The sequence below is a fragment of the Nomascus leucogenys genome, chromosome 5, assembly GCF_006542625.1.
Source record: "Nomascus leucogenys isolate Asia chromosome 5, Asia_NLE_v1, whole genome shotgun sequence".
NCBI classification, from domain to species: Eukaryota; Metazoa; Chordata; class Mammalia; order Primates; family Hylobatidae; genus Nomascus; species Nomascus leucogenys.
In genome coordinates this window covers 16720815-16746516 of record NC_044385.1, presented here as the reverse complement: position 1 = coordinate 16746516, position 25702 = coordinate 16720815, and the positions used below count along the sequence as shown (strand labels likewise).

The following is a 25702-nucleotide window of genomic DNA, read 5'->3' as shown; positions in this document are numbered from 1 at the left end:
CATTTAGGTCTCATACAACTGTTTAAGGTGGAAGATGTGCTTTTTGTATATAAAAAAGCACATCTCAAACTTCATCTAAACTCATTTGCCCTTCAATCCACCCAGCTATATTTCAGTGTAATTCCCAAATGTTCTAAGAAATGCTGGAAAATAACAAAACACCGTAGTAAATTTTTTTTTAAATAACAGATATATAAACAGGTATTTTGATCTCACCTTAATAAGAGCTCTCATATTTTAGTTATGACCACACAAATTAAACTTTCTTGCATATACACAATGGTACATCTATGACAATTAGAGATAAATGCCTAACCCCACTTCCTTTTGCAGCAGAGGGGTGATACAGATCTGTCAACAGCTATGAATGTTAAAATAATTTTTAAAATCCTATTAAAAGGGCAAGAATTCAAGTGCTAAGAATCCAAACAGAGTTCATGGATCCCACAGACAGTCCAGTGACCCCAGGGATGTTTCTAAAATTGTTGAACTCCTATGTTTACTGTTCTCTTTCCTTCATTATCATTTACAAGAAGTTATACCAAATGTCCTGGACTAAGCCAGAAAAGCTTTATCTGATGAAAGGGATCATTCGGAAAGCCAATGTATGATAAAGGATTAAAAAACAAAAAAGACAGCTGGAAATAACCACCATAATGTTTTCAAGAACATTTATACATCTTTTTAATTAGATTAGCTTTACAAGCAACTCGAGAGCTCTTTCATAATGAAACACTGCTTTTCAAATGACATGACTTTATAGTCTATCTGTATATGAATCCTGAAAATCTTTGCCTACTATTGATAAAGGTCTGTGTTTTACAGCTGGTTAATGTGTTGAATAAAAACAGCATTATGAAGCTTTATCTTTAACCAGGATTAAACACATATAGGCCACAAACAGTTTTAAATTTTGTTTGAAATAGAGTCCTGCTTGGTGACAAGTTAATAGTCCCACTAACATGAAATGAATGGATATTAAAGAAATGGACGTCCTGATTTCTTGATCTTTTCACAATGATTTCTAAGACAGTATATAAACTTTTCCAAAAAATATACAATTTAAGACCTGTCTGGCAAGCACAACCCACAGATAGTAGAATCTGATACTTTTTACAACTGTAGAGGTACACATTTGAATGACAACAGGGGCTCCCAAATTAAAAGGCTGTGGCTGTACATCTTGACAATCAAACAAACCTCCCATCAACATAAAACAATTTCTACTAACCCTAAAAAAGATAATGCTTTTGAGTTGTGGCCTAACGCCGCGCACTGTACTATAGACCAGATGGCAAAGACAACTTGCACTCCTGGGTTGGGCTGGCAGAGGCACTTACTGTAGAGATGTGATGTTATCATCTGGAAGGAAGGGGAGGAAGTAGAACAAAACTGAATATGGGCGAGGAAAAAACAAGAAGAAACTATCACTTTCTCCTGCAAATTCTCCTAAGTGAAATCACTATACTGAACGTTCAATCCCACCCTAAGTCCACACTGTTGGCTTCACTACACAATTTTTTTTTCATGTTTTACATGAATAGCAATGGCAATCTTGTAATAAAAATTACTGAGCTTGCCATAGAAAAGGTCTCTAATTGAATACAAACTATACAGAAGCTAAAAATGTCTGAAGTTGAAATATACAGAAAATTTCTGTATACTCACATTTTGGCAAAGAAGATCAAGGACAGAGATAGAAAACCTAAGTGGGCAAGGTCTTACACCCATAATTCATGCAAAATATGGATACCACCCTTTAGGTTTTGCTAAAAAGCCTAGGAGAGTGAAGTCTAAGACATCCGTCCCAATTCATTCTTTAAATAACAAGTATGGGAGGCCTTGTGTGATTTTGTAATATTCCTTCCTTGTTTAAAAAGTAAGAAAACCCATGAAACAAAATAAAATTATCTGATTTTGCACCTGTTTTGTCTTTTCTAAGCTAAACATCTGTCAGTACAGGTAAGAAGGCTGGCATCACATCTGGGAAATGCCTTAACAGATACATGAGGAGTTACTGCACATTAAGTCAGTAACACCACACACACTTCAGTTTCAATGTGTACATAATCTCCTCTTGATGCTCTGCGACAGAGACAAGGTTCTTGTCTGCATATCAGATAGATCACAGTATTAGGAAAAAAACATAACAGCAAATTTGGAAGTACAATCAATTTAAGGAGAAGCAAAAGGAAAACACTTAGAAATGGGACATTATTGTCTACATCTAGAGGAAACATATACCTGAAAGCTTAAGAAAGCCCTTATCTTAGGAACTTGAAGCTGAGGATAATCTCAAGTTCACTTAGTGCCAGTCACTTTAGTTTTTTAAAAAATTTAACTTAAACCCCAGCCTAGGCAACATGGCAAAACCCCGTGTCTACTAAAAACACAAAAATTAGGCACGGTGGTGTGTGCCTGTAGTCCCAGCTAGTTGGGAGGCTGAGGTGGGAGGATTGCTTGAACCTGGGGGGCGGAGGTTGCAGTGAGCCAAGAATGCACCACTCCACTCCAGCCTGGGTAACAGAGCAAGACCATCTCAAAAAAACAAAACAAAACAAAAAAATTTAAACTCTTCTTACTGTGTCTTTTTCCCTGTAAAACATTAACTAAAAGTTACTGGTAGTAAATTGTGACTGTTTTACAATTAAGTTTCGTTATTGACAATGTCAAAAAAAGCAGCAATCTTTAAGAGTTCAAATTAGTGTAAGATAGGAAGGACTACAAAACAATCTGATTTTTCAGTTGTAATTAAAGTGCTCCTTTTCTTATTTTAAGTAAAATAAAATTAATCATCAGTCACTGGCAACAATCACTAAGCGGTCTTTTAGGGCAAAATTTAATAGTATGAAGAGGTTTACAAAAATAGATTGATGTTATTTTGAGGAATAATACTGTAATTTTTTCTCAATTCAGTTTAGATAAATTGTACCTAATATAGAAAAATTATCCCAAATTCAAACTTGATATAAAAAAGGGAGAGATGAAATGAACTCAGCTAGATAACAGATCTGGCAAAATTTAAGAATGAAAAAAATTCTACACAGGGCACTTATTTCATATCCAGATGTAAAAACCACTTTCAATTAGTAGCTTATCTTCCTCCTGTAAGCAATCACAGATTCGAAGTTGATCATGCAGTACAAAGTCACAGCAGTCAAAATCTTCTGTTTGATGCAACACAAAAAGTTGTTTCTGTTTCCTTATTAAAATGCGAACTGGTTGTCTATTTTTCTTTATCCCATTTATTCGTATTCACAAGTTAACAAATAGTTAACAATTATTGTAGGTGAAGTGGGGTATTGCTGGATCAAAGGCTCTAGAAGACGTCTTTACCGACCGAATCTGAAGGTTTATTGAGTTCAACCCTCACACCTTTTTCACCTGCAAGGTAAAAAAAAAAAAAAATTCATTCATTCACTAAGCACCAGAGAGCTTCTGCTACTGCATTCCACTGAATTCCTAAGAGTATGGACAATATTTCAACTTTGCAAACATCATCTGAAAACTATCACACTTGTACTTCCAAAAACTTCCCTCAGCATTCTATTGTGATGAGGTTTCAAATAGTAAACCTTCAAGGATAAAACCATCCTCTACACAGAGATAATGATTTTGTCTTTTTATTTTAAAAGCCATTTGAATTTCTTCAACAGAGTGTTCAGTGTCTCTGAAAGCACACTGAGCTTCTGCCACAAACAATGGCTTTAAAAACACACAGAAAATGCATGAATATTCCATTTTTATGTAAGGTTGACGTGCAATTAGCAATGGCTCTGGAAAATACAGCTAATCAGTAATGTGAATACTCAGTGGATTTTTAGAGACAGAAAGTAGAGTTAAAGAAAAGAAGGTAAGTGGTCCATCAGATGGGAAACAGACCCCCTGCTCTTGGAGAGGCAGTCCATAAGTGGAAGAGAAGGGGAACTGGCATAATTGAAGGATCTTCAGGTTCAGTACAAGAGTGCTGACCTATGTACACCATTAGCAGATATGGAATCCACATGTCTGTGTCATTTACTGATTTTGGCATTTCAATTCACCTTCTTTGTATTAATTTTCTTCATGTCTATATTTAACATGGAAGACCTAGAGTACTGTTTAGAGCACATCCATTTGAAAAGGAAAGGGTATTAATTTAAGGAGTAAATGAGAGGAAACCATATGGCCGTTACCCAGTTAAGTGGCCTTTGACTGAAAAGGATAATCACAGAAAACTCAGTTTGTATTTGAATAATTTACTCAGACTTCTTTGCCTTAAATTTTCTGCATCCTTTGACAATTTTTTTGGTTAAAGATAACAATGAAGATGACTTATGTCTTCTTAAAAAATAAGGCAAATAAGAAATCTGATAAAAAAACAAGAAGTAAGCATTTGTGGTGTTAACAAAGACTATGCTTGAGTTTCCTGAAAGCATCACCTGATTGCAGGGTATTTCTGTACCAATATATCCTGGCCCCAAATGACGTTTACCTGTTAGATATTTTACTTTAGCTCGTGCTCTCTCATCTGCATCAAAATACCAAACAGTTATTGCGTACCTAAAAGAAAATTTAGAATAGGATAAGAATGATCACACTGAGGGGAAAAAGTGGTATTTTGCTGCAATGGTATATTAAAACTTGTAATGCCAAAATTATGCCTAAACTGGAATGATATCAAAGGATAAATTTAACAGCTTATTCATACAGTAACCTCGGTGCTAAAGAGTATAGCTGAGAACCAGGGGAGACTAAAATTGATGTCTGAAGTTCATGAGTTTTTGTGACTTTCTTAACACTTATTTCAACTACTTATTTTTTACAAGAGAACTGCAGATCAGAAAGAGACAATAGGCTGGGCACGGTGGCTCACGCCTGTAATCCCAGCACTTTGGGAGGCCGAAGTGGGTGGATCATGAGGTCAGGACTTCAAGACCAACCTGGCTAACAGGATGAAACCCCATCTCTACTAAAAAAAAAAAAAAAAAAAAAAAATTAGCCGTGCGTGGTGGCAAGCGCCTGTAGCCCCAGCTACTCAGGAGGCTGAGGCAGAAGAATCGCTTGAACCCGGGAGGCGGAGGTTGCAGTGAGCCAAGATCATGCCACTGCACTCCAGCCAAGGTGACAGAGTGAGCCTCCCTCTAAAAAAAAAAAAAAGAGAGAGAGAGACAGACAATAAAAGGGTAAAAGAATGGCTGTTACAGAAAAAGCATATTATCAATAGCCTAAGTACTAAAAAGAACAGAAAAGAAACATATAAAAGGACTCAGGGCATTGCAGGCTAACAGTTTCAACAGTCTCTAGGACATCACTACATTATAGCAAAGAGTAATGATGGATGTTTACAATTATAACCTTGACATTTAAATTACACTAAGAATTTTTAAGGATTTTAATCAAAACAATTATACTGTGTTTTGTGTTTCAACTTTGTCTAAACTTCATTTTTCTGAAAATCTGACTTACTTCGAATATTTCATTCCACCAATAAGTAAGGCATCTCTAGTTTATTAAGTACTACAAAAGGCATAGTTATACCTTTTGATACAAATAATGGGGAAAATGTACAAACGCTATAGGAAGTGAAAGTATGCCACAAATCACCAGTTCCTGGGCAGAATATAGCAATTAGTTCAAATATATTGTGGATTGTGACCAGTGGACACAGGGGAAAAAGCAACATTTATCAGATATAGAGCCAGTAAATATGACAGAATGAAAAATCACATAATATATTTTGAAGTAAAGAGTCTGGGAGTTTGGACAACTGGGAGCCTGAGGTGTACAGACCCCACCGCTGGTGAATCACAGAGCTGAAGTCTAAGGAGGCCTGCTGACTTCCAGACCAGACTCTGCTCTTTCCAGAGTTCCACTAACTTTCTTATCATGTGGCTTCTACTTTTGGGTGGCCTTGGAAATAGGAAAGGGCTCAGATACATAATTTTATGTATCTTTTGCCCATGCCCTAAACTTTTAGTCACTTAGCAATCAGAATTCTAATATCTGGATCAACAACTTACCTTATGTCATTCTAACTTTCCAGCCTTATCACCCATTCTAGATAAGATCAGAATAGGATTCTACTTCAAGAATCCTTTTCCTCGCATGATTTTGTGCCTTAACTTGAACAACTATGCCTTTTCCCCCAGAACTTTACTAACACGACTGCACCCCTTGCCTCTCCTCACCTAGGCCAGCTGAGCCTCTCCCTTCAAAGCGCACTTGCCCATCTCTCCAATGTAGCACCACCTTCGTTCCTCTTACCTCCTGTAGCACTTAGCCTCCATGCCATCTGGCACTTATTTACTATAAACTCCCAAATATCTGTTATTTATTCATCTAAAAAGGACATAACCAAACCAAACTCAAGATTTCATAAAAAGGAAGGTCTATGAGGCAGTTACTGCGTCAGAAAAATCTTTACAGAAGCAGCAGAGGGCAAAGACAGCACTGGGATGCCACTGGGAAGCCACTGGGAAGAGACATGGGATTGAAAAGGGCACATTATGTGATGTGACAGTCTTTCTTTGATTTCCATTCAGGATTTCTTACAATCTCTGGCTACAACCTGCTTAGCTTGCTACTCACTATGTGAATTAGGATGCAGGCAACACACCTCAGAAGGCAGGAAGAAAAAAGGCACAGCTGATAATCACGTCGTTAGAGTCAACCATCATTACTAAAGCCAACTCTCCACCCAGCACATCTAAGCCTGCACCTCTTCTCATCACCCTAGCATCTCCTAAGCCAGATACAGCAAATGAATGCCAGGAGCTCACTATCAGAATGTTCCAAGACCTTTCCATAATAAAAAATAAGTATTTTTTTAAAAATGTGCTATTTTTCTACAAATATTTACTTTCATGATAATGTCTACAATGTCTTGTTTTGACAGCCAGAGCATTTTAATTGAGTCAGGATAAATGGTTTTTAAAAAAGCATTTAAAATGAAGCACTAAGCATAATAGGTTGCAAATACCGTGTAGAAAAAGTATAATGAAACAGATGCTCATTATTTGTAAAGCTAATAGGATCATTTTTCTAACATTAACTCCCACACATGGTAACCTGTTCTCTACTTCTCTTTCTTCTGTTTTTCTCTTCACTTCTACTCTCTGGTTACCTCTGATTTTTCTAATCTGTATCCATTTTCCTATGTTGTCCCTCACCACCTTTTAAAAAACCCCTTTCCTTCTTGATCTTTCTCTCTCCCAAGTAAAATACTCTTACAAAAATCAAAGAATGGATAGCAGTTAAGAGGTGCACAAAGCAAGGAGAGAGTGCTAGAAAGATGGGAGGGCCTGTGCTTCCCTTTCTTCAGAGTGGCTGTGCAAAGAAAGACACATTTAGTACTAACTGTTAATGAGTCTTATATAATTATTTGAATTCAGAAGACTGTGCAACATAAATCTTATACAATTATTCAAATTAAAATGACTGTGAAAAGTACCTGGCAGGAAAATACTCATTAGAAAGCTTTCACGTTTACAGATTCCCTCCTGTCCTACCATACTCTAAACCAATTTTTTCTGAAAAGGAATACTACCTTGTAGCATATGCTGGTTGTACTTCATGAGGGTTGCGACGGTCAGACCAGAAAAACAGCAGTCTATCAAATTTGGGTTCAATGTCAGCAAACTGGGCTTTGCCTTCTGGAAAAATTCGAAGTATACCTCCACTTACCTAGGAAAAGAGCCAAATATGTAAGTAGGAGTAACCAAAAATGCTACCAGATTAAATTTAGGGGGAAAAAAAAGAGACAATTTCAATGTCTTAATTGGATTATTCACAAATATATCTCAATAAAGTATGAAGATGAGCTGCAATTTTAAAAGTATATGCACTGATGCAAGGACAAATTTAGTTCTTATTTTAGGGATATTTATTTATTTATTGAGATGGAGTCTCACTGTCACCCAGGCTGGAGTGCAGTGGCACAATCTCAGCTCACTGCAACCTCCGCCTCCTAGGTTCAAGCAATTCTCCTGCCTCAGCATCCCAAGTAGCTGGGATTACAGGCATGCGCCACCATGTCTGGCTATTTTTTGCATTTTTAGTAGAGATGGGTTTTCACCATGTTGGCCAGGCTGGACTCGAACTCCTGACCTCAGGTGATCTGCCCACATCGGCCTCCCAAAGTGCTGGGATTACAGGTGTGAGCCACCGTGCCCAGCCATTTTAGGGATTTTTATAAATATCTGATGAAACACAAGAATGTTATCTGAATTTAAAAGTCTTAAAATGATGCTTGAAAGTTTTTAAAACTACTAAACATTTATTTTTGTAGGCTAATGATTTGCTTAATCCACCCTTCAAATAGATAGATTTCAATAAATTTTGACAAAATTATTATTAGAAATAGATTATGTCAAATAAATAGTTTACCATACTTTAAAGTTCAATAAACAATAGGATAGTCACAAATACCTCTTATTTAAATAATTCAGTATATCAGTAGAAAGTGTCATCATTTATTATGACCATCACCATCACCATCAGCATATAGTTCATTAGAACCTGTGGCTCTCCCTTTCCAGACTGGGCTTGATGCACAGATGACTACCTGCTTGTGAAACTTGATTCTATCCATAAAGGATTATTATTTACCTAAACACCAACTAGGCATCAAATCGCACTGGGAACTGTGGTGGGCTCTGGGTGCAGAGTAGGGAATAATGCAGACAGACTTTGTCCTTGTGGTGTTTACGATCTCAGGATAGGCAAAACCCAACCAACCAAGTAGCTCCTTACTCTTGAATAACTACACTCCTAAGCAGGTAGACTCTTAAAATTTAAAGAAACTCTTAACACCTGGTCAGGACAGCATGGAGTTTGAGCCTAAACCTAGAATCTATAGTTAAAGAAAAGGTTTATCAGGCTCACTGTCAGGTAAGTTAAATTCTAGCTACTTTGATACCCTTGCCAACCTTCCTCAGGTTCCAGTGTTATTCAGAGTGATTCCCCAGGCTACTATGCAAACATCTAAAGAACCTCCAAACTGAGAACACGTCTTCTTTCCTTTTTTCCTGCTCCCTTCCCTTTGACTCAAGTCACTGGGAGTACCACAGGTGACCTGCTGAAAATGTTTTAAGTGAAATGGCTACGTGACACTTCCACTCTTCCTCCTCTGAATTCGGTGGCCCTCCTGTGTGCTCCATAGCAATCTGTCTTGACACTTTGCATAACTATCTGTAACTGTCAATCTTTCTGATCTGTATCCTCCAACAGTTCCTAAGCTCTGCCAGGGCTAATTCCATTTCTGCTATATCCCTAGCATCCAGAACATCTGACACACTACATATTGAGTGCAATCTTGCATGGAAAATTTCTACTCTACACATAAAAACACTAGGGACGTTTCTCTGCCTATGTCCTAATTTAAAACCTACACATTAATGACCCTAAGTCTTATAGAAATTATAAGATCAGCCTAGAAAAAGCCTAACAAAATCTAGAAGTTAGAAGCTGATGAAACACAGTTCTAGATTTCTAGCTATTTGCAAAATCTGAAAAAAAGTCAATTTTTAAATTTTAACTAAAGTTACACCAATCTGTTTTGTGCCTTGGGCTCAAATTCAATTACAAAATTTATTTCTCTACTTCAAACTTTGAAAGCCGTAACAGAAAAAACCATGCTTGTTGACATAATGCCTCAATATATACTCAGCAGAAAGGTTAGCTCCATTTTGAACCTGGACTAGGGCAGAGAAAACTCTTTAAATCAGTGTGTTTTAGAAAGATTACTGGAGCACTGTCAGCATATTCTAAACTTAAAACACTTTTTTGGTTGGATTAGGTTTTTGCACATTTAAGACTCAGGCAGTTTCCATTTGTGTGTTTTGGGGGATGCAGAGAAAGAGGTTTTTTAAAGGTTATTTGACTTAAAAACAACAAAAAAAGGCACCCTGGCTACACAGGTATGTTTACAAGCCACTTTTCTATTTGAATGTTATACTTAAGATTTAAAAAAATCAACCAAAAAATCAGTCTGTACAGTCTCTAGTGTAGTAATATATGACATATTTTTTAAAAATCATTTAAATTTAATGAGACTCAGGCTAATATTAAGGAAATATATATTTAAAATGAGAGATTAAATATACTGTACATTCTAATTGGTTTTACAGGGCTTGTCAGTACTGATAAACTTCCAGTTTTTTAATAATCAGGGAAAGACTGAATCCTGCCTCCAATATTCAATTAAACAACTTGATGCCATATAATATTTTTTAAAAAAGGAAAGAATAACATAGCAAATAATCCTTAACAATTCTCTATAGATAATCTCCCCCAAAAGCCATTATAAAACAACTGTTCTCAGAAATGTTTTTCTAAAAACTATTAAAAGGAAAATATTTTAATAAAGGTCACCTTTCTAAAAAAGTTAGATTTTAGATAAATGCTCTAACATCTGAAAATACATGAATCCACTTTTTAAGATATATCGGTACTTTTTTATATGGTTTTACTGAGGTATAACTGATACACAAAAATGCATATCTTTAACATTTACAATTTGATGAGTTTGGATATATATGCACACCCTCATGACACACCACAACCAAGGTAATAAACCTATCCATCACCTCTCAAAGTTCCGTTTCCCTTCCCTTAACCTCGCGCGTGTGTGTGTGTGTGTGTGTGTGTTCAGAACACTGAACATGGAATCTACCCTCTTAAATTTTTAAGTGCACAACACTATATTGTTAACTACAGGTATTATGTTGTATAACATAGAGTAGTATTTGTTTCATTTTACAAAAATCCACTCCTATTACCTGAGACTGAAACAAATTTAAGAGGAAAATTTTTAACTGTGTCTATGACAGTCTCATCTATCAGAAGTATGAAACTTAATGCTTTTGAGAAAAAGACACCTGTAAGAAAATAATAAATGCTCAATTAAGTTGCATACCTTGGCATCCCAGTCTTTATTAAGATAATATATACATGTCACACATCTTCCATCTCCATTTGGATTATCAACATGACGTACATAACCCGTCCCATTGCCCGGATAACAAGCAACCATGGCCTGTAATAATGATAATAATGATTATTAAAGTCCATGTATAAGGAAAAAGAGAGAACAGCTAATAAATCAGATCTTTGATTTTTGGCTACTGATTTACACTTAGATTCTTCTAATAAAAATAATATTTTATAGATAAGAAAGATAAGGCTATTCTACATTAATATTTATAGGGAACACAAGATAGGCTGATGAACAATTCAAGGACTGGTGAATTCTGCTTCACAGTGATAACTCCAAAGATCAGAAAAATTTCACGGTCCTACTTTCACAATCTTTATAAATACAGATAATCAAGATCCAGTAAGTTTTTGTCCTGCTCCATGGGAAATTTCTCTCTTCCTGGAGCTCACCTCAGAACACCTACTTTGCCATCTGATAGGTGAACCAACCCAGTCAAACACCCCATCTGACACTGTCTCTGAATGGTACCAATTTTTTTTTTTTTGAGACAGGGTCTGGCTCTGTTGCTCAGGTTGGAGTGCAGTGGTGCAATCATGGCTCACTGCGGCCTCAACCTCCTGGGCTCAGGTGATTCTCCCACCTCAGCCTCGTAAGTAGCTAGGACTATAAGCGCATGTCACCAGGCTGGTTAATTTTTGTATTTTTTGTAGATATGGTGTCTTACTATGTTGTAATAGGGATAATTCAGGAGGTCAACTCAACCCCAAACATTAACTCATTTAACGTCAGTGGTTTTTTTTTTTTAAAAGGACTAAACAAATCAGCTTATGTTTACCCTCTTTGAATCAGAAAGAAAATTATTTGCTCAGATTATAACAAGATATGGTTCAGAAGATTGCTGGATGTTAAGCTTAAAGGTAGAAAAGACGCCCAAAATAAAAAGCACAAAATAACTTCCATATTCCAGGTGTACACGATAATCAACTGAAATTGGTAATGGTATTTTTTTTTAAATTCTCAGGAATTATGAAGAAAACAAAGACGTTCAAGGTTATGAGCTATTCTTGTTTTTGTTTGTTTTTTTACGGAGTCGTGCTCCGTCGCCCACGCTGGAGTGCAGTGGCACGATCTCAGCTCACTGCCTCCACCTTCCAGGTTCAAGTGATTCTCCTGCCTCGGCCTCCCGAGTAGCTGGGATTACACGTGCATGCTGCCATGCCCGGCTAATTTTTGTATTTTTAGTAGATACGGGGTTTCACCATGTTGGTCAGGCTGGTCTTAAACTCCTGACCTCAAGTGATCCTCCCGCCTCAGCCTCCCAAAGTGCTGGAATTACAGGCATGAGCCACCACGCCACCCGGTTTGTTATGAGCTATTCTTGAAGTCCTTTATTTCTTCATATAATAAAGTCAATGAATTAGTATAAAGTTATCAAACAGTAACCGAATTGTTCTACTATCATATTAAAGAAAAATGCTAATTTTTAAAACTCACTTCCCATCCCTAAGAAACTAAGAGGCATCTTAAACCTAAATCCTTATTTAAAAATCCTGTTTTCCTAGACACTCTGAATTCACTGCTCTTTTTAAGAAGCAGAATTTCTGGAGAACATTATATATGTCTCTGTTTTTCCTGACTCCAGACAGACTTAACAAGTTCCTTCTTTCAGCACTGGAGGTTGGTAACAACCAGCAGTGTGGCATGGGCTTAGTGGGTTTAAGTGCTCAATAAATGATGAGCCCAAATGATTTTCTTGTCACTAGCTACCAGGGAAAGAAGTTTACCTTGAATAGTAACTGTAAGAGGGTACTAATTTAACAACGCAATTACTCCATTTGTGGTTAACTGAGGTAATTATGATGAATTACACGATATATTGTTATTCATGGGAAAGAAGGGGGAAACCTGAACTCTGCATCTCAAAAAAAGTTAATTTGGGCCTTTCCAACTATCTGGTAACTGCAGCATCTCTTGTGCAAAGAAGGAAGAGGAAAATATTTGTCATTCACTCACCCCATCGCATCCCATATATCTATTTAACAAATACCTCTTGAGCATCTACTATGTATATGAAAGGCACTGGGGCTAAAATGATGAACCAAAGAGACAAGGTCCCTGGAACTCATTTACAGTAGTCCCTCCTTCTAAGAAGTTTTGCTTTCTGTGATTTCAGTTACCTTCGGTCAACTTAGTCCAAAAAATTAAATGGAAAATTCCAGAAATAAAGAGTTCATAAATTGCACACCGTTCTGAGTAGTGCACTGGAATACCTTGCAGTCCTGCCCCGTTTTGCCTGGGATGAATCACCCCTTTGTCCAGCATATCCACACTGTAGATGCTATCCACCCATTAGTCATTTGGTAGCCTTCTAGGTCATCAGAGCAATCGTTGTGGTACTTGTGTTCAAGGAAACTTTATTTTATTTAATAACAGCCCCAAAGTGCAAAGTAGCAATGTTGGCATACTGTTATAATTGTTCTATTTTACTGTTGTTGTTAATCTCTTACTTTATAAATTAAGCTTTATTATAGGTATGGATGTACAGGAAAAAACATAGTATATATAGGACTTGGTACTATCCAAAGTTTCAGGCATCCACTTTGCTCTCGGAAGGTACTGCCCTCAGATAAGAGGGGACTACTGTACTATGAAATCTGGTCTAACGGCATAATTAGCCAATAAACATATATAATGTAATGTTAGGTAGTGAAGTAGTGAAAAGTTATATTTTCTTAAGATATGAAAAAAATTAAGTATATAGAGAACGATGACATGATATTCTTGAACAGTGGCTGACATTTGGGTTTAGACTTAAATGAAGGGAGCGGCAAGTTGGGCGAATCTCTGAAGGGAGAGCAATGGGGCAGAGGGAAAACGAGAGCTCAAAGGCTGAACAAGGCAGGAAAGAGCAGCAGGCCAGTGTGGCTGGAACACACCGAGCACAGGCCAATGTGATCAGAGAGGAACCAGGTAACCTAGAGCTGCAGGGCCTGGTAAGCCACAGGAAGGCCTTTGGATATTGTGCTAAGAAGGGACAGGAAGCCAATAGAGAATGTATCTGACTAATGTTTTAAGAGTATCAGTTTCAAGTCTGTATGAATCAAAACAATCACAACAACCTCAATATTGCTTACCATCTAACATTTATTGGACATTTACTGTTTGCCATGTCCTAAGTAATTTGTGCATAACAAGTTGTCTGACACAACCACGTGAGGTAAACAGTATCATTGTTCTCATCCTCATTCCTCTAAACTGAGGTTTAGAAAGGCTAATTAGTATTCGCAAAGTCACATGACAGGGAATCTGGTTCCAGAACCCAGATTAACCACTACAGTTTCTGGGCAAGAAACCAAAGAGGCTGAGCTCAGAGTAGCAAAGTGGGGTGTATTCTGAAGGCAGAAAACAAACATGATTTGCTAATGGGGGGAGAGTAAGAAGAGTCAAGAATGACTTTGGGGTTTTCAGTCCAGGTAAGTAAATGAATGGAGTCACTTGTACATGAAAATGGAAACACCAGGTGAAAGAGCGGTTTTAATTACAAGCATCGGGTAGGAGAGTATATCGGTAATTGTCAAAATGAGCCAGACATCCCGGAATAGAACAAAACTGAGGGCACCAGAATTATCCCCCAACAGGGGATCTGTTTGTATTAGTCACTTCTAAACTCTTTCCTTAGAGCCCTGGAGCCCTAGGGAGGTATCTAGGGGTAGGGGACTAATGGGGAATGAAGTGATATGAGAAGAGGCCAAACAAGCAGGTTTTACCCCAGTCTTCAACTAGCGGCAGTGCTTAGCTGTTTCCTATACAGTATTTGAATTCCAAGTTAGGATTGTTTGAAAAAATAAAAGGCACAATAAAGAAAAGTTTTAAATCTCACGTTTTGAAGAACAGTTTTAATAAATTTAATGTAATTGTGTTAAGTTCTACAATCCCCAGTATAGCTCAATTATCACCATCTAAATGTATTATTTAAAAGTGGCCATTATCACTTTAGTCTTATTTGGCATTCCCTAGGTCCCTTGTACTCTGCTCTGGTGACAGGAATACTGCAAAATGAGGAGAAAGGAAGAAGGGAGAGGGGATGAGTGCTCCACAGGGCCTGCATGGATCTGCCAACTCAATTAACTTGCCAATAACAGCCCCGGGAAAGGCAGCAGTTCATGATTATAATTGTAAAAAGGTAACATGAAAAACACCAACATAACCGTATAAACCAGAAAGCCTGAAAAAGAAACAATGCAATCCACCACTATATAATTCTGAGGTAAATTCCTAATTTGCCACCTTACAGAGACACCAACTTTAAATGTTTCAATTTCCCATCAAGAAAAATCTATTTATACCTAAAACAAAACAATACTATTCTTTTCTTTTCTGATATAAAAATAAATAGGATTTAGGATGTTCTTTTTTATGTTTTCAGAGACAAGGTCTCACTATGTTGCCCATGCTGGTCTTACCCTCCTGGGCTCAAGCAATCTGTCTGCCTCAGCCTCCCAAAGTGCTACGACTACAGGTGTGAGCCACCATGCCTGGCTGATTGAGAATGTTCTTAAGATAGGAAACAGCATAAATTTGTTTTTCACTCTGAGAATAAAAGGAAGGAAGAGGTCTGCAATGCCTCTGAGGAATCTGGAGACATTTATTTCTAGCATTAGAAGGCTTCAATATGAAGTTGAACCAGGAAACTTATTTTTCTTTTTTGAGTTGAATTATTTTAAAACAGGGATACAAAGATGAGAGAACTAAACTTGGATGGATTATAGAACTACTATTTTTACCCTGAATGAAGGGAAAAGGTTTACTATCTGAAAATTTATCCTATTAAACTATATTATCAAAGCACTATGCTTTGACATACCACTATGCCTTTTGTAGAGGCCGACAGCTAACATTTACTAATCACTTATAGGCCAGGCATGGGTTACCTCGGTCATTCTTTACAGCAAACCTTAGGTAGGCACAATTTCTCCCCCCTTTTTAGAGACCAGAAAACTAAACTAGAATGAAAAGAAAAAAATTGCCAAAGGTCAGTGACTGTAAATGGCAGAGGCAGGATATGAACTGAGGCAGAGAAAAACAACTTCCTTCTGTATTCTTCTTCAATTCCTTGCTCCAGTAAGGCATGTATATAGTCTGCCCAAGAGTTCAGATGAAATTGGTAATCCAGACTCCTAAGCGGCCCACCATCTGCTGCAGTGGCACAGGCTCATGCCTAATGCCCAATTCTCCCATGTCAAGATGTACAGTAAGTCCTCACTAACAGCCTTGATAAGTTCTGGGAAACTTTATGTGAAACAATGTATAATGAAACCAACTTAAGTTTCTGTAGCATATTTGTGGTCACAAAACATTGCCAAACTTCTAAATAAAGACCAAAACACTTCTAATGGTAAACCCTGAAATAAATGTGAGCTATATACACATTTAAGAAAGATTAATAAAAACAAGGTAATTATTTATGCCATTAGTCCAGTTTTAGGGTTGCAGGTGGCTGGGGCCTATCCTGGGAGCTCAAAGCACGAGATGGGAACCAGCCTTGGGCAGGACGCCATTCTACTGCAAGCTGCACTCACACACACCCATATTCACTCATACTAAGATAACAGATACGCCAGTCCACATTCCAAAGATGCACACATTGGGATGTGGAAGGAAACTGGAGCACCTGAAGAAAACTCTCACAGACATGGGGAGAACTTGCATGCTCCACACAGTCAGTGGCCTCGGCCAGGAATTGATTCTTTATCCCTCATCAATATTATAACAAAATGACACTGAATAAAATGTTATTCAAGAACCTGCTGTACTGCACATGGTATTTTTCAGTTCTACAGTTAAACCTTTTTAAGTCTCTTCCCTACCCACTTCCAAAGCACACATACACATCACTATCACTACCTTGGGGGTCTACAAAAATCTAGTTCAAATACGGAAGAAAACAGGTCATGCTGGAAGGCCACCCAGGTGGGGATGTTCAAAGGGCAGTTGGAAACTTGAGTGTGGAACTCTAAAAAAAAGTCATGACTGGAAATGTAAATTTAGGAGCCATCTTCGCATGGGATAGTTGAAGCCGTGTGCCTGCCACAGATTGCCAAGGGAGTATAGACAGAAGAGAACAGAGAACAGATTGTTATGAAATAAAGTCATTTAGAATAAGAACTCCTTAAGCCTTGCTGCTGTCTTGATCACAGTAAACAACTCAGTGGTCAAAAGTTGACTTATTATAAATGATTTCTAACTAATTTTTTGACTAATTCATTTCTAAGCGTAAATGAAGTATATATATATTTTTAAAAAGACGTATAAGGGCATATAGATTGTTTCCTTAAAAATTAGAAAAATGCTATTATAATAATATTGTGATCAACAATAGTTTTGGAGCTTAATCTTTGTAAATCCTTGATATTTTCCTAAAATTAAATTACTATAAGTGAAATTATTAGGTCTTAAAGCTTTCTGATTGCTGAAATGTTCTCCAGAATTATTGCATGAGCTTATATTCCTACTGGCTTTGTATGAGTGCACACATCTTTTTAACCATTTGCCAACCCGGCATAGTAAGTTTTAATCTTTGAAAATAGCTCAATTTGATACATAACATTTATCTTACTAATGTTTTAATTATATCATATTTTTAAGTCAGCATTTTTCATATTTTTATTGGCCATTTAATTCAACTGCTTGCTCATATCCTTTATCCACTTTTCTACTGGGTTAATCTTTTCCCTACTGAGTTGTTATTATTATTTTAGAGACAGGGTCTCACTCTGTCCCCCAGGCTGGAGTGCAGTGGTGTGATTATGGTTCACTGCAACTTTGAACACCTGGGCTCAAGCAATCCTCCCAAGTAGCTGGGACTACAGGTACAGGCTACCATACCTGGCTAATTTTTTAATGTTTTCTAGAGATGGGCTCTCACTATGTTGTTCAGGCTGGTCTTGAACTTCTGGTCTCAAGTGATCCTCCCACTCACAAAGTACTGGGATTACAGGTGTGAGCCACCACACCTGGCCCCCTACTGATTTTTAAGAGCTCTTTGGTTGTTAACCGCTGTCATATGACACAACAACAATTTCAACCTTTTTACTCTGCTTGTGTAGAAGAGTATGTTAATACAGTTTTTATTATCGGTACAGGAAGGCAGAATGTAATTATATTAATTATCAATGTAAAGTTTTTAAAAATCCAAGATTCTTCCCATGTTCATAGAAATATGAAAAATACAGAAAAACAATTAAAGATTATTGAAGAAGAAATAGCATTGATCCAAATCACTCTACAAATGGCCCAAGAATTATGAATTGTTTAATAATCTAACACCAAACTACTTTCCTTATTGGGCTCTAATTCTAGCCCATGACAAAAAAAAAACTTAAATATACACTTAAAAATCAACTTAAGTATGATGCTCCCGACAGTATAATCTAGAGATATATCATGATGCCTTAGTACTCTGAGCTTTCATTTCCCTTTTAGTGAAGAATTGATAAAGTTATACTTTACAAATAAATTCATCTGGTGAAACACATTATATTTTGAGCTGTCTAGCTCTGCTGTCAGAACAGAGATCTACAATTTGTTAACCTCAGCTATAATCTTACTAGCACCGCACAACTCTTCCTTAGATTCCCAAGCAGGGCTCTGTATTTATATCACACACACCACTCCCACTGCAAACTTCATGAGGAAGACAGAGCAACCTCTCTCCACAAGGAGACTGGGGATCCTGAGCAGGTCTCAGCTTGATCCCCACCCAGGGAATTATACGACCTCATTCTAGCCCATGCAAGGAAGTATCACTGTTAAGACAGATATTCTGACAGCTATGGCAAACTTGTTATATTATTAATATAATTCCTTGGGAGAGTCTGCAATTCGGCCTTAAAAACAAAAATACAAACAGAACACAACACTTAGCTGCTTGACATTACAAACATACATCTGGCACTTCTTGAGGCTCACTGAGCAGGTACTGCACTAGGCATGAGGATACAGAGATTAAAAGTTAAACATCTGTTTCAATTCCAGGGTCTAGAAGAGTTACGATTTAAATTCCTTAAGTTATTTTGGCACAAACAGTGTAATTATTATTTGTTTTAATGGACTAGAGGACATGAGTGAGAGGTTCCTGACATTCATCCTAGAGTACTTAGTTAACATGCAAGCCCAAGACTGGATATAAATAATCATCAGTAAATGAGGAAAGCTTGTAATCAAAAACCTTACTCCAGTGAGATAACTCAAGAAGCCTTATCTCACCTCAAAACCAGAGAGTTTAGTAATTAACACAGTGGATATTAGAAATTACGACAGTATTAGAAAAGAATGGTGCTCAAGAAAGGTGTTATGGCTACACACACTGTATAGGGACCACTGCTCTTACATGAACATATACATGAATCTAGTTAATCTAATGGCCTACTCTTAGGGACTTTACCCTGAGCCTTATGACTCCTGCTGGTTCTGTTAGTTCCCCAGAAAGGAATTCTGTTATTTGATTCCAATTAGGTTCAGCTGAATCCTAAAAGCACACTAGCATTTTTGCCTTAAATAAAACTTTCATAAAAGGTGCTTGGCAGGCCAGGCACGGTGGCTCATGCCTGTAATCCCAGCACCTTGGGAGGCCGAGGCAAGTGGATTATCTGAGGTCAGAAGTTTTGACACCAGCCTGGCCAACATGGTGAAACTCCATCTTTACTAAAAATACAAAAATCACCCAGGTGTGGTGGCACACGCCTGTAATCCCAGCTACTCGGGAGGCTGAGGTAGGAGAATCGCTTGAACCCAGGAGGCGGAGGGTGCAGTGACCCGACATTGCACCACTGCATTCCAGCTTGGGCAACAGAGCGAGACTCTGTCTCAAAAAAAAAAAAAAAAAAAGGGGGGCTTGTCAGATGTTCTAAAAGGATAGAGAGTAGGAATTTTATCCACCTAATAAAACAGTATTTTTGTGCTTGCTTGCTAATAAATTTTTTTTATGTGTGGCAGAACTCAGTGTGAGTTTTGCTTTCACAGTAACATGCCATTTAGAAGCTTGGTTCTAGGGGAAGAGATTTTTAACACTCATTTAACTGTAGCCTCCAAACGACAGCAGTACCTCTCAATAAAAACCTAATACCTGTAAACAACTACTGGCTCAGGTCAGGTCACAACAGGCAAACAGTTATGCAAAGGCACACAGCACAGTGTAATAAACACCAGAACAGAGTCTTACTTACACAAGGTACCCAGACAGCAAAGACATAATTAACTTTGTCACGGGAATGGGGATCAGAAAAGACTTTATAGAGAAAGTGACAAATGTGCAGATTTTGAAAGATAAAAATAGAAGTTTTCCAGAGTAGAAGATTCTGTTCTGCACAAGGAAAAGAATATTTGCGAAAACAGAATCAATATGGCGCCCTGAGAGAAATGCAAATAGAAAAACTGTTGGAAGATGAAGTGCAGTGTGGAGCAATAGGGATGGGGCAGGACAGACAGGCAGGGGCAGCTCAAAAAGGCTCTCACTGACTCACTGAGGAACTTTACCTTATAGGTCAGTGTTGGCCAACTGTGTTCAGTAAGCATCACTTGGGTTACTTCCTAAATTATAATGATTCTTATCCTCTCTGCTTGAAATTATGACTTATCAGGTATGGCATGAGGCCTGAGATCCTGTACTTTATTTTCTTGACAATTATTCCTTCATAAGAGATCCTGTACTTTAAACAAGCACTTCATTGTAATTGGCAAAAAGCCAAAAATAAAGAGTTTTGAATAATAAAATCATTTTTCCATTTTACAAACATCACTCAATCTACTTGTAGAGGATGGCCCAGATGACATGGAATAAAAGGTTATGGACGCATTGCTGATAGATGAGAGCCAGAATAAAGGGGAGTGAGAATGGGGAGGACAGGGCAGCTTAGAGCAACACTAAGAGTGTGAAACAGAAAGGATGTGGTGCTGGCGAGAGAGAAAGAACTTATTTAAAAAAATTAAACCCTAAAAATATACATTATGTGTTCATTCAACAAATATTTTCTGAGCACCTACTATATGTCCGGCACTGTTCTAGATCTTGGGGATACAATACTTAATAGAAAAGACACAAAATTACTGCCTTCAGGGAACATTTATTCTAGCTGGAAAAGAAAGAGAAAAAATTAAGTCAATATATAGCATAATATAACATATGGCAGAAGATAAGCATTACGAAGAAAAAAAAACACGGAATAGGGAATACAATGCTAGAATGTAATTATTTATAGGGTGGTTGGTCAGGTAGGCCTGACTGAGAAGTTGACACTTAAGAAGAAATGAATGTTCCAGGCAGAAGGAATAACTGGTGCAAAGAATCAGGTGGCAATGGGCCTGGCAAATCTGAGGAAAAAGAGGGTCAGTGTCACTGGAGAGGAGGGAGCACAGCAGACAACAGCGTAAGATGAAGTCTGACAGGTAAGGGGTTGGGGACACAAATCATGGAGGGCTTTAGAGAACATTATAAAGATTACGTCACCGGAAGGCACTGAGTAGTCTGGTTGCCATGTAGAGCAGGGGCTGGCAAACCACGGCCCACTGCCTGTTTTTATAAGTAAAGTTGTACTGGAATGCAGCCACACTCATTCAATTACATATTCTCTATGGCTGCTTTTGTGCCCCAACTCTGGTCTAGCAGCTATGACAGAGACCGTGCAGTCCACAAAACCTAAATTTTTAATATCTGGCCCTTGACATAAAAAGTCTGCTAAGTCCTGATGTGCAAAATAGATTGAAAGCTGGCAAGAGTGGAAGGCAGAAGAGTAGTTAGAAGGCTACCGCATAAATCAGGTGTGATACAATGATCACTTGGACCACAGTGGTAGCAATGGAGGTGGTAAGAAGCGGTGGGATACTCATACTATCTTAAAGGCAGAATAAAGCAAGATGTCCAGAAAGACTGGTATGAGATATAAAAGAAGATGACTCTAAGGTTTTGGTTTGAGCAATAGGGAAAATGTAATTACCATAAACAGATGAAGACAGCATATGGTGCAGCCTGAGTCTGGACAATGGGAGAGATCAGGAGTTCAGTTTTGAACATGTTCAGTTAGGGTATGTTTAAGGCATAGTGCTAGGAAGTGTGAGTAGAACAGAGAGGAAAACTGATCAGTTCCAACACCGATGACAATTAAAATGACCAGTCCATGCACTGACTACTTCACTGGGGAGAAGGTTGGGATCAGGAAGGACTATCTGAAAAATGAGTTTGAAAGAATATGAATTAGCCAGGTAAGGAAGGAGAGGGGGAATATTCCAGGAAGAGAAAAGGTCATGGTGTGTGTGTAGACACATGCTGTGTAAACTGCAAACAAGAGTGAACCTGACGTGTGAGGCAAGGAATGTGACAGGTAAGGCTGGACATAGCTCTGGCCCCTTCCCAAAAGCTTAGTAAGCCCCATTAATGAACTTGCATTTTAGTGGGTTACAGGGAGCCACTGAAGAGTTTTAAACAAAGAAGTGACACATTCAGATCTAGATGTTTTCATTCACTTTAGTAGGTGATTGAGTGGTACCATTTTTGTAGTACAGCTATAAAGCAATAAGTTGGTAAGACTGGCCGGAAAACATGTAAATCAGGCTCTTAAGAATTCAATAACTGCAATAAAAAGGAGCTGATTTTTTCTTTTTCTATTTTTGTTCTCCTGAGACACAGTCTCGCTCTATTGCTGGAGTGCAGTGGCGTGATCATGGCTCAATGCAGCCTCAGCCTGCTGGGCTCCTGCCTCAGCCTCCCGAGTAGATGAGCTAATTTTTAAATTTTTTATAGAGACAGGGTCTTACTTACTATGCTGCCCAGCTGGTCTCAGACTTCTGAACTCAAGTGATCTGCCTGCCTTGGCCTCCCAAAGTGCTGGAATTACAGTACAGGCATGAACCACCATGCCCGGCTGGTTTTTTTCAATAATAGTGTAACTCCCTTTGTAGGCAGATAACCAAACACTTCTGAAAAGTTTTTTTGTGGCATGATGGACAAAGATTCAAGTCACAACTTTCATTAAGAGTACAAGTTCTATTTGTATAGAACTCTAGTTCACAGCACTTACAAATAGTTATCTCATTTCAATTCTGCAACAACTCCATGAGGTATTCAGAGAAATGGCTATCTCCATTTTACAAATAATTCTATCTAGTCTTGTTTTAAGAGCTGAAGTGTTTAATCTTTGCATCCATACCACTGCAGGAGAGTGTGGTTAATGTAAGGACCAGATCCAGTCTTAGAAAATAATGATGAGTCTGTTTCATGTAACATTAACCTCATTCTACTTTGATCACTTTAAATTAGTTTAATGTTATTTGTTTTTTCACATCATTCTTAGAAAAGTTACTTAATTATTTATATATTGCCACACCTAAACACGCTCATATTTTTTTCTGGGTTTCCCCAACCAGACAGTAGACTCCAACAGAGCATGAACCAGCTCTTATTTATCCTTGTACTCCTAGTGCCAAACACAGGCACTCAAATATCTACTGAATAAATCAACTAATGATTTACCTTGAGAGAACAGAGATGACAGATTAGACAAAGAAGAGTAACATAAAACATCTTTAATACAATTTTAAAACAGAAGGTGGGTTTTACCATTCATTGCTAAAGATTGACAGAAGTACTGCTAACTTGTAAAAATATATATACATATATTTTAGACACAAGGTTTCATTCTGTCACTTAGGCTAGGGTGCAGTGGCTTGGATCATAGCCCACTACAACCTCAAACTCCTGAGTGGGAGTGATCCTCCTACCTCAGCCTCCTGAACTGCTCTACAGGTGTGCACCACCACACCCACCTAATTTTTAAAAATATTTTGTACAGATGAGGTCTCGCTATGTTGCCCAGGGTGGTCTCAAACTTCTGGCCTCAAGCAATCCTCCTGCCTCAGCCTCCCAAAGCACTGAGACTACAGGTGTGAGCCCCTGTGGCTAGTCAAAAAAAAAAAAAAAAAAAAAAAAAAATTGAAGTTTGACAACTTGCCACTTGAATGAGACGTCAAAATAACACAGGCATGCTATATATGTATACACACACACATACATATAATTAAATAAAGACAATACTAAATTATGCCTACAGATGGTTTTCATTCAGTACCATGTGATTTTATTTTGGCCCTAGATGCAACCTATTTTTTAATTTTTTTTTTTTTTTTGAGACAGAGTCTCGTTCTGTCACCCAGGCTGGAGTGCAGTAGCGCAATCTCGGCTCACTGCAAGCTCCACCTCCCAGGTTCACGCCATTCTCCTGCCTCAGCCTCCCGAGTAGTTGGGACTACAGGTGCCCGCCACCATGCCCAGCTAATTTTTTGTATTTTTAGTAGAGACGGGGTTTCACCCTGCTAGCCAGGATGGTCTCGATCTCCTGACCTCGTGATCCACCCACCTCGGCCTCCCAAAGTGCTGGGATTACAGGCGTGAGCCACCACGCCTGGCCGCAACTTATTTTTAAGAATGTTTAAGTATACCTAGTGAGTGGTTTAGAAAAACAGACTGAGTACAAGATTTTCATAACAACTATTAAGAAGTCAAGTTCTCTATATCCTTACATCCCATCAGTATCTTTCAGGCATACTGTCAGTAACTACCAATATCCAGTATGTCTCTCAAACGCTTGTTCCCACCACCCACCAGAACATCCATCTATACCACTCTTCTGCCTCTCGCCTATTCTTCAGAGCCACCTGTTTCTTTGATCCACAGTTTTCTGGTGGCCCAGGCTTAATCTTTATGTCACAATGTTTGCTGAACCCGTTAACCGATCTACCCTGCTCATCTGATCAATATCATTATATGTAAATCTACTGTAGGCAGATCTTTACAGATTGCTATACACTATTACATCTAAATGTCTTGTTGACAAAAGAGGAAGTTTATTTTGATTGTAGAGGGTGTTAGAACCCAGTGACTCTAAGCAAAGTGATTGATGGGCCATAAAATAAAAATTGAGTACCACTGCTAAAGAATATGACTAATTTAAAGGGAATGTTGCAAGAAGTCTAAGGACAGAGGATGGAGGCCTCACATTTGTAATTAAATTGAGAGAACTGTAAGAAAATTAATTAAGAGAGAAGAACCAACTAGACACATTTTTTAAAATCTTGAAAAATATTCTCACATATGTGGTTGATAAGATAGTGAAATGTGAGCTGGGCAAACTAATATTAATAGTTTCTCTATGAATCCTACATCCAGGCCTCTCTGCCAGCCTGCCAGGAGATTCTACTATCTTTAGCCTCTAGCTAGTGTCTGTCTCTATCTCTCTCTCTCTCTGTCTGTCTCAGTCTCGCTCTGTCACCCAGGCTGGAGGACAGTGGCGTGACCTTGGCTACTGCAACCTTCACCTCCCTGGTTCAAGCAATTCTCCTGCCTCAGCCTCCCAAGTAGCTGGGATTACAGGCGAGCACCACCACGCCTGGCTAATTTTGTTGTTGTTGTTGTTGTTGGTTTGAGATGGCGTCTCTCTCTGTCGCCCAGGCTGAAATGCAATGGCGTGATCTCAGCTCACTGCAACCTCCGCCTCCTGGGTTCAAGCAATTCTCCTGTCTCAGCCTCCCAAGCAGCTGGGACTACAGGCACCCGCCACCACACCCAGCTAATTTTTATATTTTTAACAGAGACGGTGTTTCACCATGTTGGCCAGACTGGTCTCGAACTCCCACTCTCAGGTGATCTGCCCGCCTCAGCCTCCCAAAATGCTGGGAGTACAGGCAGGAGCCACCGTGCCCGGCCCAGCTAGTCTATATTTTTATCAATGATTTTGA

The 25702-nt window shown here is 38.3% G+C and overlaps 1 protein-coding gene across 2 annotated transcripts in view; it reads right to left on the bottom strand.

Annotated features, from left to right (window-relative positions):
* Positions 1 to 654: 654 nt before the first annotated feature.
* EGLN1 (egl-9 family hypoxia inducible factor 1) overlaps positions 655 to 25702 on the bottom strand; it is a 58845-nt gene continuing 33797 nt past the window's right edge. Inside the window, exons 2-6 of one of the 2 annotated variants that reach the window (XM_030812688.1) lie at positions 10898 to 11017; positions 7529 to 7665; positions 4475 to 4542; positions 3285 to 3384; positions 655 to 1362 (exon numbers count right to left, since the gene is read on the bottom strand). In XM_030812688.1, coding sequence (XP_030668548.1) covers positions 3320 to 3384; positions 4475 to 4542; positions 7529 to 7665; positions 10898 to 11017 — 390 coding nt within the window. In that variant the 3' untranslated portion in view covers positions 655 to 1362; positions 3285 to 3319. Of the gene's footprint in view, positions 3385 to 4474; positions 4543 to 7528; positions 7666 to 10897; positions 11018 to 25702 lie in introns of both variants that reach the window. The other variant, XM_030812689.1, reaches the window with a different exon arrangement.